This window comes from Psammomys obesus, unplaced genomic scaffold (assembly GCF_907164565.1).
Source record: "Psammomys obesus unplaced genomic scaffold, mPsaObe1.curated_primary_1811, whole genome shotgun sequence".
Classification (NCBI taxonomy): domain Eukaryota; kingdom Metazoa; phylum Chordata; class Mammalia; order Rodentia; family Muridae; genus Psammomys; species Psammomys obesus.
The window spans coordinates 10,369,992-10,388,080 of record NW_026596051.1 but is presented as its reverse complement, the minus strand read 5'-3'; the positions used below and the strand labels follow the sequence as shown (position 1 = coordinate 10,388,080).

Below are 18,089 nucleotides of genomic sequence, written 5' to 3'. Positions count from 1 at the left end.
ATCTATCTATCTATCTATCTATCTATCTATCTATCTATCTATCTATCTATCTATCTATCTAGTTGTTGTTTTTTGTTTGTTTGTTTGCAAGGTTTCTCTCTGTAACATCCCTGGCTGTCCTGAAATTCACTTTGTAGACCAGGCTGACCTTGAACTCACCTTGATCTGCCTGCCTCTGCCTCTTGTGTGCTGGAGTCAAAGGCATGCACCACCACGCCCAGCAGGAATGAACATATTAAGTAGCTTTGATGAGCTGGTCCACAGTAAACTTAAGTCTCTTTGCTCAGAAGCACTAGGATGTGCTCAGTTTTCAGGTATCCAATGCATGGTTTGAGTTAGCGTGAACATGCGCACTGGGCCTGGGAACTTTTGCCTCTTGTTTAACTGAAGGTTTGGGGCTGTGACCAATAGCTTTCTCATGTCCCCTACACCTGCTACAGCAATTATTTTGCTGTCTGTTTCTTTGATTTGACTTTTTAAACTTGTACATGTGTGAGAATTTAGTTAAGCCATAACTTCCAACAATTAATACTCTTACTATCTAATTTACCTTTTGGAAAATCAAACTTTAAATTTATATGACCCTCTTGATGTAACCATAATTCTTACATGTACATAGGAACTGGGCAAAAAACCCATATGTTAGGTCAGAGTACTTTGATTCCAGTTTTGAAGAAAAAACAAGTTTCCAAAGCTGGAATAAAAAGTTCTCAGCACTTTTTCTATTTTCATATTATTTCCTTCAAGCTTGCTTTTACACAAGTGGAAACAGAGCACATTTACTCTGAATCCTGTCTGTGGCAGGGTGGCAGTTATCCAGTGACCAGTGGGTCAGCAACTCCCTCCTTTTTCATTTGATGCTCTTTCATTATGCAGACTTGGGCAAATCTCAGAATGCTGTCTGAGTTTGGCCTCCAACACCTATGAAAGAAACACAGGTCTTTGAATTCTCCTGCTTATTTTTCTCCTACTAGTTGCCTCTGACTCTTGCAACTTCTTCAAATGATAGATCATGCCATCGAAAATATCTATCCCTTTTTAGTTCTTACAGATCTGCCCAAACTTACATGCAAAAAAAAAAAAAAAGATTTATGTTATCAGATATAATTGACAGCACAGTGGAATTCTGGTACAACCCTCAACTGCAGGAGGCTCTTAAGGAGATTTTAGAAATCAGAATGTATAAAAGGTTGGAGATAATTTATTAAAAATTGAAAGCTAGGAAAAGTCACTTTTAGTTTAAAGTAAGCCATTGTGGTTTCTGAAAAAGTTTCTGTTTTATTTCTTTGAAAACAATTACAGAAGTGTCCAAATAAAAGTGCCAGGGCTCCCTATCTGACCAACTGCCTGGGACACACACTGCTCAACCTCTCAGGCTATGATGTGGAAGAGTACTTGCTAGTGCCGTCTGCAAAACCAAGGTGCGTACAGAAGTGTTTCTTGATGTTTCCTATTGTCTTTGAGTTACAGTTGCCCCTCCACATGCACAGGGACTGGTTCCAGGACCCCAAAGGGAACTCACATCCGCAAGAGCTTGAGTCCCTATAGAAAACAGTGGTATGGTACTTGCATAGGGCCCCATTCTGTAGTCTTCTTTAAATGACTCATGCTACAAATGCCATGGGAACAGCTAGTCTGCATTGTTTAGTGAAAAATAATGACTAAAAAGATCAAATGTTGACTGCAAGAACTGTGATTTTTCTGAATATTTTCAACCTGTAGTTAGTTGAACCCACAGATGTGTAGAGCCCATGAACTTTGAGAGTCGACTGTACTTTGAAAAACTCATTGTTTTAAATGTTAATGAGCATTAATGTTCAAAAGTCTGATGTTGGTGTTGATATGAATTTCAAAGCCGCACTGTAGGTCTTAATCAGATTCTTCACTGCTGACTTTCAGCCTTTGAAGCATTGGGGTAATCATGTCATTGAGATCTCATCAGTGGCAGAGGCAGGGAAGCCAGCCTTGTGCTGCTTCAAGGAATAGCACAGAAGAGCTAATGGCACAATGAGTTAATGGTCTCTTGCTAAAAAATTTCATCTACTGTGTAGCACCTGGTAATGGAAGCTGGGAACAAATCATGTCTTACAATTCCTTGTGGCTTTTGGAAAAAAAAATATGTTGAATTTTTTTGGAGCTGAAAGAGATGACTATAGGTGTGGTAGATAGGTATGAGCTCTTGACATTGCTTTCAATGTCAGCAGCATTCACTATCCTGTCAAATTTCCCAAGTCTCCAAAACATACTGCATTGCTTTGTAGATACAGACGTCCCATATTTTGTCCACGTTGCTAGGATACCACACCACTTTGCATTTACTTCTTCTCCTTTGCTGCCAGGCCAATATGTTACCATTGCCCTCAACAGTGACTTTTTTTTTTTTTTGGACTCTGGTTTTTCTGCACCTCCATTCCTTCCTTCCCTCCTAGCATTCTTAAATATATTTCTCTTTCCTAACTTTGATGGGATGAAAGTTGTATGCTCAGAATTTGGAATAGTATGTTGCATATCAGAGGTACTCAGGCCAAGCCTGTTGAATGGATGAATGGACTCAGCTGACCCAGATGGGAGCGCATCCCTATTTCTTAATTTTTTACAGTAAGGATGCTATGGTATATGACTGTTCTTAATTCATTTTGCCTTCATCCAGAGACTGGGAAGTCAATTTAATGTGCACCGTTATTTCTGATGTCAGCTATATCGGGAAGGTTAATAAGTGTAAGTTACCACATATCCCACAGAGATAAAGCTACAGAATTCTCATTCAGGAAACACTTATTAGCTGCATGAAAGACAAAAGTTAATGATTACAAAACTCAGTGGGGTAATTGATATAACTGATAGAAGGTATTGGGATTATTCAAGTGAGAAGGAATGTCTTACCCACTATAGTTCCGTGATCCCTTCTTCAGGAAGGCAAGCTGTGAGTCATAAAGGAAAGGAGCAGAGCAGGACATCTAAACCAGGTGGTTGTAAGATTACACTGGGGCAAGCAATCCTAAACAGTGGATTTAAATGGTGGAATGCTTATGAATTAACCAACCATGTCTTTCTGACGTGCTTATTTCCTGCTGAAGGCTAATGAACACAGTTTCTAGCATGGTGAGCCACGTGCATTCCTTCTTCATAAGCAATACCGTATTTAGGTGCTAGACTGAGGCCAGGCTACTCCCATCAGCAGGTCTCTCAATCTATGTGGTCATGCAACAGATGAGACATGCTCAGCAGGCCACTGTCTGGAGATGACTGTAACTGCTATGCTGTTTCTGAATCATCCTTTGAGTGGAATTCCTGGTACCCTGACAGGATTAACACCCATGCTTACACCTAATAGGCTTGGAGGTTGGTCTTTTGGAGTACAAATCCCCACTGAAGCTGAAGACGTGAAGACAAACACATCAAAACCAAGGACTTTGGCAAAGGTAATAGAATTCCCTTTCTTGATGTTTTAGAACTTACTTAGGGAAAAAAAAAGCATTTTTGTACATTTGTGAGCATGGGCTTGCCAAAGACAGATGACATTCCATTGTCTGTTAGTGAAAATTGAGAACGATTATGTTATAAAGATTCTCTTGAGAGAAAGAAAGATGATTTGATTTGTTTAGAGGGTATAGAAGTACAACAAACATGTCACTACTTTTTGTTTAGATAGGATTTCATGTATTAGACTAAAGTAAAAGAAAGGCTGATCTACTTTTAAAGATGCCTGGGGTTCCCATGAGTGGAGCCATTATCACAGTTCATGGATGCTAAGGAATTCTCCCATGCATGGAGTTGAGAACTCCTCATCTTCCAAAAGACTGTGTGCATGCCAGCCAGCCTGCCATAAAGCAAACATCAGTAACTTGGGATAATGTTCAGGGGCTCTGGATTTCCATTTCCCAGAAAGTGTACCTTAGGAGATAGGTATGCTCTTGTTTGAGAAAGTAAGAATTGGCTAGAAGACCGTCTTTATCCACATTGGAAATTCATAAATGACAAATAACAATTTTTCCCCTAAGGAAAATTGTCAAAATAGCTTAAAATCGGCAAAGATGAAAAGATCAAAGCTTCCAGTCACTGTGATTAGAGAAGAAGCACAGATAACATTTGAGAGGGCATTTGGAAACAGAAGATTAGGGGAAGAAGCTAAATCCAGTGTGAAGAAATGAATGGAGAGATGGCCATGTCATTTCTTCCTTTAGTGTGAAGGTATCCATCCCATCTGCTCATAAACTCACCACAGAACCAATGCCACCCCGGTGTGCCCAGGAATCACACTCCCCACTGGGAAGCAGGGTGTCTGTGCTTCCCCTGAAACAGAGCGTGCTTGTGGGGTTTACTCTTGGAATAAAGCTCCCTGCAGGCACTTAACATATATCCCTGAGGAGAACTTCTCATCTCAACAGCTATACTTTACAATCTAATCCCTAAAGAAAATCCCAATTCATAGTGCGAATTGCAGAGAAACCCCTCCCTTGGCTGAGGGCTCTTCAAATATCTCGCCTTTTAAAATCGATATGCATGTAGATTTATAGCTCGACAAGAGAATCCCAGCATCCAGAACTTAAAGGGAAATAACCTGTGTGGATTTGCTGGCTTATAGTAAAGGGTATTATGTAGATATGGTTAAAATATTGACCAACTGGGGTCACTAGTAGGGTCCTGATGACTTTTTGTAACAATGCCTTGACTCTTCTATCCAAGTCTAGATGCTGCTTGTTGCTGTCACATGTTTGTAGCTTGGTTTTCAGATGTCCAAAGCACAGGCCTCTTACCCAGAGGTCGGGTAGGAGTGGCTTGTGTGTTGTTCTGACTCTTGTTTCTGTTGACCCACATGGGTCTTCTGGAGTGGGGTGTTTCAGTGGTTATTTCGGGAGTTTTGTGCTGCCTGGTGTGGTCTTTATAGGTGCTTGAACAAACTCTATCTAAACTTTGGGAAATGCACTTCTTCCCAGGAAGCCAGGGAATCTGATATTGTGAGAGGAACAAAGGGCTCTGGAGTCTGGGCCCAGAGGTGGCTGCTGTCCTGTCACATGATTTCATTATCCTTTCGTCAGCCTTTCCCTTCAGATTTCTGGCTGTACCTCTAAGATATAAATGTTGATTGTCATTGTTATTTTGAAGAAAAAGTAGAAAGACATTTGGATATGAAGATGCCTAGTACATGATTCAGTGAGTATAGAATACCTCCCAGGGACCTTCTCATGACAACCTGACTGACACCTTACTTAATCCAAATTCATTTTCCAGAATATACATTAAAAAAAGAAAAAGAGGCCAAAAGCATGTGTACCTCTCTCTCTGTCTCTCTTTCTTTCTTTCTTTCTTTCTTTCTTTCTTTCTTTCTTTCTTTCTTTCTTTCTCTCTCTCTCTCTCTCTCTCTCTCTCTCTCTCTCTCTCTCTGTGTGTATGTTGGAACATTCTCTTCTGCCTATGATTTTACACAGGCGAGTATGCCCAGACTGACTTTATTCTTTCTGTTCTCAGTTCCTTTTCATAGGAATCATTACCTGTGCTTCCTGAGAAGATGGGAGCTAACATAATGTGTTCCTACAAGATTAACTTCCTGCTTCCTTTAGTGAACTTTCTCACTTTCTGACTTTTGAACCAACAGGGAAAGAAATCCCGTAACTATTTCTAGAACACAATGTGGTTTTAGAAAAGAATTCTTTGAAGGAAAGGAAGGAAACACTTTTCATTTGAATGTTGCAAAGTCCTTAGTGCAAATTTTAAGATCATCTTAAAAATTACTCGATTAAAAAATTAATAAAGGCCCTCTCAAATGAAGATCACTTAATAAAAAAAAAAAAGGAAAGAGGAGCTCATGAGCATTTTAAATTCTATTCCTGGAAGCTCATGCACTGAAGTCTTTATTGAAACAAAAGTCTAAAATAGCTGAGTCTTCAGTAGCATCCTCGGTACAGAAGTATTTAGCTCATGACTACAGGGCTGGAGAACTGTGAGCTGTGCAGAGTGATGCCACCTGCTACTTTGGCTGTAAGGCTGCTTCTGAGCTGAGCCTTGGCTCTGCCACTTGGGAACTGTCCCCAGTCCATCACTGCAATGATTTGCATCTCTATACCATCCTTCATCCTCTTTCATGGCTCCATGTGAAGAGGGTATGTGCAAATGCCCCTCCAGGCAGTGCATCAGCTGGTTGCACAGAAAGCTGGGCTGTAGCACAGTCTGGCAGTAGGCCTTCAGTTTGCTGTTGACTCCCCTGTGCAGCTCTCTGCACTGTGCTGGGCTGTTTGTTGATGTAATTAAGGGCCACAAGCTGCTGTGCCTGTGGTTCTTGTTGAGACAAGCGCTTGGTGAATTCTTAACCTTAATTACTGAGGCTTGGGGACTTTCAGCCTCCGAGAGAGCAACACACACCTTGAAGTGCAAGGTCCTTCTGTCTCTTTGAGACAGCCACTTAGCACTACTCTTACTCTCTAATATGAAGCCCTATCTCTCCGCCTCTTGCTAAGAAACCTCCAACCCAGGTCTGCTGGGCAGTTTCTGTGCTTTGTCTTCAGAGATACCACAGGTGACACTTTTGACAAATGTGTACCACTGTGTAGTTAGGACCCATGTTTTTATCAGTGGTCCACAGAGGCTATCTTGCCACTTCTGCAACATTTCTGCACATTTCTCCTCCTATTTCCAAATTTCTACAAATCTCTCTTGTCACCCAGGTGCTAATCTTAAAGTGGTGCCCTGTATTTCCAGTTTCTGTGACAGTCACACCTCCTGCCAGTATTAATTGCTGTGTCAGTTATTTGTTCCCATATAAATATTGACTCCCAAGGTTTCCAAATCTTAACCACCTCAACAAAGATCATTTGTTAGCTTAGAGGCTGTGAAGTTCTTTTGTTATCATCTCCACTGGGCTCACCTTGGACAGGAATGAACATGTGTGTCGTTGACTGTCTGTTTGCTTTCGATAGGAGGAAGATGGATGATTTACTTTAGAATTTTTGAATTGAAATGTTTAATATTTAAATTGAATTATTTAAATGAAAATATCCTTCAAATGATGGATATGTGTATGTGTGTATGTGTGTGTGTGTGTGTGTGTGTGTGTGTGTGTGTGTGTGTGTGTGTGAAGTCTGAGCTCAGCTCCACTCTGTGTCTTAACTCTATCAGGTCCTCTGGGTGATGTGGGAGGCCCAGGAAGGACATAGTATACATCTCTGTGCTTTTTAAATCTCTTCCATTGTCTCATTTTGTGATTCAAAGCAAGTGACCAAGAATAGAGTATCATGGCAAAGGACCAAGGCTGTTGAGCATTGGGAGCCCTTAAGTGTGTTTTTTTTTTTTTTAACAGAAACCTAAGAGCACAGGGAGATGAGGCATAGGGAGGGGATAGCAGAGGCTCCCAATTCTCTACCTCTGTTACTCCCTTCTACACCACCACCCTGTTGTTATCGTGGTTCTAAGATACTGTACGTTTAAAATGTATCAGCCTATTAAAACAAACAGGAAAAATCAAAATATAATTTGAAAATTTGTGATACAGGTGAAGACTACATTATCTCTTTCTCTTTTTCCTTGTCTTTGTTAAGCTCTTAATGAAACTGTGTCATAGTAGAGAAATGAGCTTCCAGGAAAAGTGACTATTACCTCTGTGGTGTGTGTGTGTGTGTGTGTGTGTGTGTGTGTGTGTGTGTGTGACAATACAGAACTTTTAGGGAAGTATCTGTTAGGCTAAAGCGGTAGACATACTTCTGAAATGTGATCCAGGCTCCATTAACTTAGTTCTTACTCCATCCCAGAACTCAGGCCTCAATCTGCTTGGCAGGATTGTAGCTCTGAAATACCTAACACTTGCAAGTGGAATTTGCTCATGCTCTGCTACTGTGTTTAGGCAGAGCTTCAACACTCACAGAATATCTTGTCCTCTGTATTTAGTAAGTTTCACGAGGTCTTCCTTTTTCTTGCCATTTAAAGGAAGACTCTGTGAAGTAAATAAGCACTTGGAAACAGGAATTAGTTGCGTGAAAGATAGGGTTCCTGTCTACTGAAATGAAAGAATTGGAGAACACTGACTTGTATAGTAGTTTTTTATTTTATTTCATGTTTATAGCACTTTATTACTTAGCTGTTACCACAGAATACTACCCAGGGTCCTTGAAAATATAATTAGTCACAGAAATAGGGAGGACAAGTGACTTGTGGTCTAGCTTTCACTTAATGTACGCATGTATGCAAGCTTGAGCGGGCTTCTCCGAGGGCTAACTTTCTGTCTTATTCTTCAAAGTAGATTATCTGATCCAAAACGGCATCGCTAGAACTATGTGCTGTCCACCACAGCTGAATTAGGACCCAGATGTGCTACTTGACTTCTTGTATTCCTCAAAGATACCAGCTTTGTAGACTTACCATACATATTTCAGTTTTTGTTAAAATCTTGGTATTTTGAGGAATGGGAGGCAATGGTTCTGTTAATGGTTTTTATGATATTTAGTACCTGGTCCTCACTATATTGTCTTTCCCTTTTCTCCTTCACCTTTCTCCTCTCAAGAGGTACACGGGTTTATTCTCCATGCTCAACAAATGTTCAATTCAATTTATTTTGAGAAATAATGTTCCACGTGCAGTTATTAAATTGAAAGTAATCATTTTTTTCTGATCATCTTTCACGCCTTTAATTTGCAGGTCAAATTTCATTAGCTTACCAACTGAGAAAAAAAATATATAATAGGCTTTGGTCCCAAATCCTATGAGACTATAATTATAAAGCTACATTCACATTTGTTCTGGGGAAAATTAATCTATTTTTAGCTGTAAATTATATGCTTGAGATAAACATAAAATTAGCAGACTGGAATTGGCTGTCACTGTCAGCCATGAGAGAGCATAGCTCTGAGTCCTGCGTTCAGGTACTGGTGAAGCTTATTGACACGTGTGTGTTTTCTGCCCCAAGAACAAAGTTAAGAACCACTTTCAATAATATTTATCATGTCTTTCTTTTTCAGGTGTGGTATAACCAGAAGGGTTTCCATTCCTTACCCTCCTACCTCAATCATCTCAACAACCTCATCTTATGGCAGCACTTACCCCCTGCAGACTGGAGACAGTATGGTAATGTTATTTTTCATAAATGTAATGGAATGCTTTCAATCTAACAGTGTTTTTAAAAGTGAAATATACAGGAGAAGGGAGTGAGGAAGAATGAACAGTTTTCTATCAGACACTGCATGCATAAAACCACACCAAGAACTGGTCTCCCTCTGTCTCTCACATGAAATGTTCAGCCTTCTTGAAACTGTGACCTTGTCTGTGAAGTGAGAGGTATTCTGAGAATTTATTTTAAAAAATCACTCTACAATTTAATACCATATAAAACCAAAAATAAAATCATTTTTTAAGGACACGACTTATGGACTACTATAGTAGAGAATAAAGATTTCCCTAATGTGTTATCATCGGGAAAGTGAACACTGTAATTTGATTTATGTTGTCTCCTCAACTCATCAATCACCTTTGTCAACCATTGACTGATCACCTTTCCTTTCTTATTTTGGTAAATGTCTCAGGTCCATTAATGGAATCCAGAGTTGATTTCTCGGTTTAAAGGAATAACCCATCTTAAGTTGAGTAGATAAGCCATAATTTGTCAAGTTAATTCGGTATCACTATGAAAAGAACAACAACAGAAACTCAGGACACATAATCAACGAGAGGCCACAGCTGTCCTATTCTATTTAGCGTGTGTTTGCTGAGTCACACGTGTGAACACTCCTCAGTGCTCACTCCTTTGCCCACTTTTAATATTGCCTCCTCATTTCCTACCTGTTTCCTTTTATTCTTTTGTTTCATCCGCATGTATGCCTATGTATCATGTGCATGCCTTGTGTCCTGAGAGGTTAACAGAGGACATTGGATCCCCTGGAACTGGGTGATTAGCCACCATTTCGGTTCTGGCACTCAAACCCATTCCTTGTAAGAGAAATAAATACTATAAGTCACTGAGCTATATCTCCAGTACCTCTACTTTTAAAATTTCACTTTATTTTTGTGTGGTACTGTGCCTTTGTAGTTGCCTTATGAACATATGTGGTAAATACTCTACCTCTGCCTATATATATATACCCAGCCTGATAAAAACTTTTAAAAATAAGGTGGATTAGTTTTGTAGCACTCTAATGATATCTAATGATAGTGGGTAACATCAAATAAGAAAATGTGTATGACTAAGAGAAGTACAAAAGGGTTATATGATCATTCAGAGTAGGGACAGAAGACTGACATTAACTAAAAGTCTAAATTGTAATGGGAACTTCATTAGGATTTAATATCCATTACATCTTTTAATTTTCATTGCAAATTTTACAAGACAATATTTTCTAGATACATTCATTGAAACTGGGCTCAACACCTCTGCATTTTGTTTTTTTATTTTAATTTTAATTTTTTATATTAATTACAGTTTATTCATTTTGTGTCCCACCTGTAGTCTCCTCCCTCCCTCATCTCCTTCCATGCTCCTCTCCAAGTCTACTGATAGGGTTGTCCTCCTCCCCTTCCATCTGACCCTAGCTTATCAGATCTCATTAAACTCCATTTAAACTCTTTTACATATCATACATCTTAGGAAGGCTCTAAATTAGTAAGTTTCCATATGGCTTTTTCAAAAGTCTTCAATGTTCAATGTGGTTCACTTACCTCTTCCTTTACTCTGCTCTCCCATGCCCTATCCCATTTAACTCTTTTCATTCCAATTTTCTCTTTTATCTTCATATATCCTGTGTTCTACCTTTCTTCCCTTGAAAAAATTCCTTTGTTTTTTAATTTATTTTTTATTCATTACAATTTATTCACTTTGTATCCCAGCTGTAGCCCCCTCCCTTGTCCCCTCCCAATCCCATCCTCCCTCCCACTTCTCCTCCCATGCTCCTCCCCAAGTCCACTAATAGGGGAGGTCCTCCTCCCCTTTCACCTCACCCTAGCCTATCATGTCTCATCAGGACTGGCTGCATTGTCTTCCTCTGTGGCAAGGTAAGGCTGTTCCCCGCTCAGGGGCAGGTGATCAAAGAGCCAGCCACTGAGTTCATGTCAGAGACAGTCCCTGTTCCTCTTACTATGGAACCCACTTGGACACTGAGCTGCCATGGGCTACATCTGTATAGGAGTTCTATGTTATCTCCATGCATGGTCCTTGGTTGTAATATCAGTCTCAGAAAAGACCTCTGGGCCCAGATTTTTTGTTTCTGTTGCTCTCCTTGTGGAGTTCCTGCCCCCCCCAAGGTCTTACTATCTCCCCCTTCTTTCATAAGATTTTCCGCACTCTGCCGAAAGTCTGGTTCTGAGCCTTAGCATCTATTTTGATACCCTTCTGGGTAGAGTCTTTCAGAGGATTGATTATGGTTTTCCATAGTGGTCTCAATCTGTTGCAAAGAAAAGTTTCTTTGATGAAATATGAAGATTATGCTTATCTGTGGGTTTAAGGACAAATGTTTATAGATTGTTGTTATGGATTGTGCTGGTTTACTGGTTTACTAAATTAGTAGTTGTAGATTCTCCTCCAATAACCATGACTTTACTAGCCAGGCATGGTTTCCTTGTAGTTCCCTGTGGAAGAGGGGATGGGAAGATTGAAAAAGCCAGAGGTTCAGGGAATTTCCTGTGAGGCTGTGTCTTCTAGTAATAGCAGAAGCTAACCCAGTAAAATCTCAGCATCATGATTGCCCAAATGTGAACTGAGCAAAGAGGACACCACTGAATTTGCCAAAGTGGATGGGAAAAAGGCTGCGAGGCATCAGCCCTTCACAAAGAACTACAGGCAACTGTGGAAAGCTGGAAATGAGAGAACTTTTCCCAGGGAGGAGCACACCAATTGGTTATCCTGTGCCAAATGATCAGCCCTGGAAACATACACACAAGTAGTATTACATGAAGTGAACTGATTATATTTAAGAATATATAAGTATATACATATACATATATGCATAATATAATATATATGGGAGGATTTGGAGTGAGAAAAGGGAAGGGAAATGCTGTGACTAAAAAGAAACTGAAAATACAACATACACATTATCTCCCACTTTCTTTATTAGAAAACTGATGTTCTACATAATCACCTATGAGCTAAAGTATTGAGTCAGTTTAGCTCTGGGCATGGTGGAGTCTTTTTTTATTTTTTATTATTAGTTACATTTTATTAAGTCTGTATCGTAGCTGTATCCCACTTCCTCATTCCCTCCCAATCCCACCGTCCCTCCCTCATCTCCTCTCTGCCCTTTTCCAAGTCCACTGATTGGGGAGAACCTCCTCCCCTTTCATCTGACCCTGTTTTATCTGGTATCTTCAGGACTGGCTGCAAAATCCTCCTCTGTGACCCAGCAGGACTGCTCCTCCCTTGGGGGGTGGGGAGGTCAAAGAGCCAGCCATTGAGTTTCTGTCAGAAATAGTCCCTGTTACCCTTACTATGGGAAACCAATTGGTTACTGAGCTACCACGGGCTACATCTGAGCAGAGGTCCTTACATGGTCCTTAGTCGAGTGTCAGGCTCAGAAAAGACCCCTGTGCCAGATATATTTGGTCCTTGTGGAGCTCCTATCCTTTCCATGTCATACTAACTCCTCCTTTTTTCATATGATTCCCTGTACTCTACTGAAGGTTTGGTTATGAGTCTTAGTATCTGCTTTGATACACTGCTAGGTAGAGTCTTTCAGAGGCCCTGTGGAGTCTTGTTCTCACTAGTAGCAAGCCTTCTTTTCTCTCATGTCCAACTGAAAGGTCCTTTCTTGTGGACATGTGATACTTCATTGAGGGGTATCACAGCAGTGAGTAATGAAAAGTAGTTTGAGGTCAACTGGGCATTCTAAAGGTCAGCATTACTGGAAAAATCCTGATGTACTTCAGATTTCAAGGAGTCTAGTTTGACCTTATCATGAAGTTGAGTATAGAGAGTAGTTGCTCTTCTCTTTGAAAGAAATTCTTGTAGCCAAATTCTACCTGACCTTGACTGCTGATGTAAAGAGGAAAGACCTTTTTAGTCTGTCAGTCGGCAGTCTTTTCCAATATCGAGGATAAAAATAGTATTGTAAAAGGAATATGTGATAGAGAATGAGAGAAACATGTAACAAAAATTTTGGTTTCTTTAAAAACTCAGTCATGTTATGTAAATGTTTTTGCTTTAATCTCAAGTATGGGATTTTAGTTTGGGCTTTAGTTTGTCCACAGCTGGTAATTGCCTCCTGCAGGGCAAGGTCTTTGCCAGCTAGCTGGTAACGGCCTGCCTTGTGCAGCATGGAGAGAAGAGAGGCCAGGTCTAGGACTCTGCTGAGGGATATAAAAGTGAGAGTCCAGAAGAAGAAGGTGTGGCAGTTTGGAGAGACCAGAGACGGACAGTGTGGTGGCTTGGAGGAGATACATGGAGAGAACTATTTCAATGCAGAGGCTTGGAGGAGACTGCTTGCTGAATTTGCTGTCGACAGATATTGGCATAGCCCTCCATAAATCCATCGAACCTAAACAGCCAAGACAAGTAAAGGGGTCTGAACCCCTTTCCCCCTCCCCACTAACCTTCTCTCTCTTACCTAAGGTTAAAGGCTTGATGGATGGGAGGAAGAGGCTTAAATACACCAAAATAAAATAGAGTTTAAATGGAGTGCAACAGAAAAACAGGAAGTTGCTTCTCGCAATGTACAGTTATCTAGGCAAGATCATAGTAAATCTGGAGGAAAGAACATAACTAATGTTCAAACAGCAGGCGAAAATGTAGGGCACTGGTGATGGGGGCAAGAGAGTATTTTAGATTTAAAATAGGAACTTCTGAGCTTGAATGACTGACATCAGAACTGAGAGTCCTCTGAGAAATGTTAGTAGAAGGAGGTGCTGCAAAGAAAGCTCTGCACTGACCTGACGTGGAATGAACAGGTGAAAATATGCAGTGGGATTCAGAACACTGGAGAGGAGAGATAAGAACAGCCACAAGCAACCTTAGTCCTGGCCTTATTTTAAAAGTGACAGCCAAAGCTAGCCAGGTGAGGGTTGGCTTGCATACTTAGCCAGTGAACCGGGGTCAGGACATCAGGCTGCCATCTATTCTCAGTGTCCTGAGGTAGTGTCCTGAAGGGAAAGTAACTATTGTCCTTCCCACTTCCTGCCTCCCCATCTCCCGCTGTGTTAGGCTTTCCCTCCTCTGATGTCCTTGGGACTTTTCTAGCCCTTAGTATCTTCTTCCTTTGGCACTCCTGGCCTCCTTCTGCTTCTCTTTGTCCCACTAGCCTCCTATACTGTAGGCTGCTGTCCCATTTCCTCCATTGGCAGTGATTAGAGGAGTGGAGTGGCTACCACTTTCTCAGGTTCATTGGCAACAGACAGGAGCACATGACTTAGGCGATGGGAACTTCTTTCACACTGCAATGCCTGAAGTGATGAACGGCTTTAGAGCAAAGAAAGTGGTCTCAATTATCAGCAAGATGTCAGAGTAGAAAGCTTCAGGTCATGGCTCCCCCAGGCATATATTACAGGAAAAAATAGAAAATGACTAAAACACTTTCTGGGAGGTATAGAAATCAAAGAGGAATAGAAAACAAACACCCAATCAAGAAAAAATAAGGGGTTGCATGCAATTTTGATTTGGTTTTGTCCCACCTACCCTTCGTGTATTGTGCTATGGTTTTTGGAAAACTGGTAGCTCAGTCATTAGTATGTTCTTGTGAATTGGAGACAGCAGTACATGCAGGATTCTAAGGTGTCTGTTCTACAATGTCTACAAGCTGCCTGAGAGTCTGGTCTCTGTCTAATGTTAGTCTGTGTGTTGTGTGCTTGAGATTCTGATAACAAAAGATGCTCAAATATCAGACCAGCAGAAGGCAAAGAGCAGTGAGTGTGGCCTGTCACAAGGGAGACAGCAGGCTGGTAGATTCCAGGGGCAGAAAACAGGAGACTATAGACTGAATATTCCAGATAAGACTCTAGAAGAAGCAGCAGTGAGATTCTCTGTGCAAATGAAGTGTGTCAAGTCAGCTTTGGATAGAGCAGAATTGAACAAAGGCTGTTTCTAGGAAACAGGAGAGGCTTGGGGACCATAAGAATCCCCCACAAGGAATTACATAACACAGAACCAATATGCAAGGGAGGTGTCACTCTCTCCCAACCCTTTTTATTTGAGATAAGGTCTTTCCACATATCACAGCCTGCCCTCAGATTCACAATCCTGTCTTCTCCTACAGTTAGAGGAATTCGAGGCCTATGGGACCATGCCTTAATAGTTATTACAAATACTTAATTTTGAGCAAAAATATTACAAGGATTCTCAAAACATTGGTTTTATTATTATTCAGGCATGGTAAGGGTAAGAGATAAACTGACAATTGACTTTGAAAGGTGGGTTATTATACTCATTGGTTCTAAAGAAGGTGGCATGCCATGCCACCTGCTAGAACTCACATGGGAGACACTGGAGTCACTCAGGAGAGAGCAAAGGAAAAGTAGACAAGAGCCTCTGACGTGCTTACACAAGGACCATTGTTGAGCCCTGGGAAGCAGATTCAGTATTGTTTTGGGGGAATAAATTCAGTATCGTAAGCAGAGTTCTCACCTAACTGGCTAGTACGTGGGATGATTAGGGTACAGGGTACCAGGCCATTGATGCCTAGACCACAGGTGCTGATCAATCCTGTCTGTACTGCCCGCCAGATAATCAGACATCCTGATGATGCTTGTGAGCAGTGGGCTCTTCATTTGTTTGTTGAGAAGCTGTATTATACTAAAAACAAACACACACCACAAAATTTATTCTCTATTATTGAAATTTTCTTTAAAGATATTTTATTTGTTTTCTTTGTGTCAGAGTTTCAATTTTTGACTTGTTTATGCACTCAGCACTAGAAAGGAAGTTTTATGCAATAAATTGGGAACACAGAGGACAACACCGCAGGAGGGTGCATTGTGAGTTGTTATTAAAATATTGATTAAGAACTCCCACTAGCAAAGCTCTGAGCAAAAATATTCTATCACATCCCTTTCCGCTTGCCCATTCATGTGGGAATTGGACAGAGCTGGATCTATGTGCTTAATATTATAATGAAAGCAAAGCTTAGTCAGGAGAGCAGGCTGACAGCAGAAGCCAAATCTTGTCCTCAGCTTTGGCTTCAGCAGCCTCCTAACACATGGTTCAGGAGCCTCCAAAACAACAGAAGCCAAACACATTTCTATGAACTACACAAACAACACCGTGGTCTCTTGGCTAGTCCTCTGATAGTTGTTTAGGCAGGTATAGACATTCTTGTCTTAGAGAGAAAAGAACTGTTTGAGTCCCATCCTGTCTACTTGTAAGAAGGCTGGTGTATCAGAACATGTGATGGTGTCTTTTTTTTTTTCTCATCTAGCAATCTCACAGCCTGTCTGAGTCCCTTATTTGGAGCATGAATCTCAATGTAATACAGTTTGAATTTTCTAGCACGTTTCTGTAGAGCTAGTTTGTGAAGGACTAGAAGGGGGTGCTATCCCAGGCAAAGCAGCTGTGGATTCCAAAGTGAGTTTCCAAGATGGATTACTACTTCCTATGTGTTACTGCAGTAGGGGGCTGTCTGTCCTAATGTAACAGGCACAAGGTCATTATGGGGTGACAAGAAGTACAGCAGTTCAGGTGCTACGAGGAGTCTGCTGTGGGGATTTGGGGCTCAACAAAGGCGACAGGACTGTGGAAGGAAAGGTAATTCTACTCGTTTATTCCTTCTTTTATGTTCATGTCAGCAGCTTAATCGCAGTTGCTATCAGAGGCATTTGTCAGAATCCTAAGGGAACCTGCAAGTCAGTTGAGACCAAACATGGAATCTGCCTTTTCCTGAATGTTACATAGTCAGTCAGCAAATCTTCTCCCTGTCTGTCCTTTGACTCTACAGGTACAGGTCTTCTGTTCTTTTATTTCTACTCAACTGGCCCTAGGTGCCAAGGGTGCTTACCTAGATATTGGAAAACCTACTGTGGGAGCTCTGTGGACATGTCTGAGGTCAAACATGAAATGTATCTTTTGGGACATAGTATTCTCCTTAATAGCCTCTCTTTTATGTATTTATATCCCCTCTTTTGAGATAGATCCCTACACTAAAAGCCAGATGAAACTATTCTCCCTCAGTCTCACAAGTATTGAAATTGTAGATGGCTTCATGTAGGGCTCTTATTATTTCCTTTAATTTTTTTTTTTTTGCCTTACTTACTTTTTATTTTTGAAACAAGGTCTTATACAGTCCAAGTTGGCCTCCCAACCCACTATATATCTGAGGATAGCCAAATTCCTAATCCTTCTGTCCCCATCTCCCAAGAACTGAGATTACAGACATGTGCTACTATGCCAGGAGATTACCTCTAGGCTATCCCTGGTCTGCTCCAGCACTCTGTCCATTGGAAGTTCTTTTCTAGCCAAAGGTTCAGCAACAGCCACACCAGAACTCCTTGATGTTTTCCATATGTGCATATCAAGTCATGGTCTTATTAGCATGAAAATTTATTTCTACTAAATATTCATAGCCTGATGTTCACTCACTTTCTTGTAGTTTCTTCTAGTGATGCCTCGGTGTTTGTCCTACACTTAGGTCAAGTTATGAAAAAAGAAAACCAAGGGAAGTATCCAAGCCTGTGTTCCCCTCTCAGGTCACCTCACCACTCTTCTAGTACCTTGTGTCTACTAAGTGCTTTTGCCTCCTGGCTCCTCTTTTCTGAGATCATTTCTTTTTTTTTCAGAATTCCATTCAACAATCAAAATGCAATCAAGATGCTGACATTTTGTTGCGAAAAGTGTTTCTAAAATGTTGAAATTGTCCTTCCTGCCTAATACTTAGAATGTTCAGTGCCTCTCATATGTGTTCAGGATAAAGCCCATGCATTTAAATAGAGTGCATTTATTGCTGCCAGCCTGAAATCGCAGCTCGTCCTCTTCCTTGTGTTCTCATGTGGACTGGCATTGCTGGGCTTTTAGGCTCAGTGAATTACTGCCCCTGTGGACCCTCAGCCAGTGTTCTTCTTCACTGTCTAGCATCTAACCTGAAGATTGTGCATTTCTGCTCAACCTCCATGATCTGGCTCAGGTGTGGCTGAGCTCCACAGAGGGCCGTCCACTTATCAGAATGAGTTAATGGCTCATCACTCTTCTCCTCCGGTAGTAG

At 40.9% G+C, this 18,089-nt stretch overlaps 1 protein-coding gene across 1 annotated transcript in view; it reads left to right on the top strand.

The window, feature by feature from the left end:
• The window catches only part of Abca13 (ATP binding cassette subfamily A member 13), a 463,272-nt gene that overhangs the window by 311,754 nt on the left and 133,429 nt on the right, over positions 1-18,089 (top strand). The window contains 3 exon segments of the mRNA XM_055624041.1: positions 1,303-1,421; positions 3,335-3,422; positions 8,946-9,051. Coding sequence (XP_055480016.1) covers positions 1,303-1,421; positions 3,335-3,422; positions 8,946-9,051 — 313 coding nt within the window.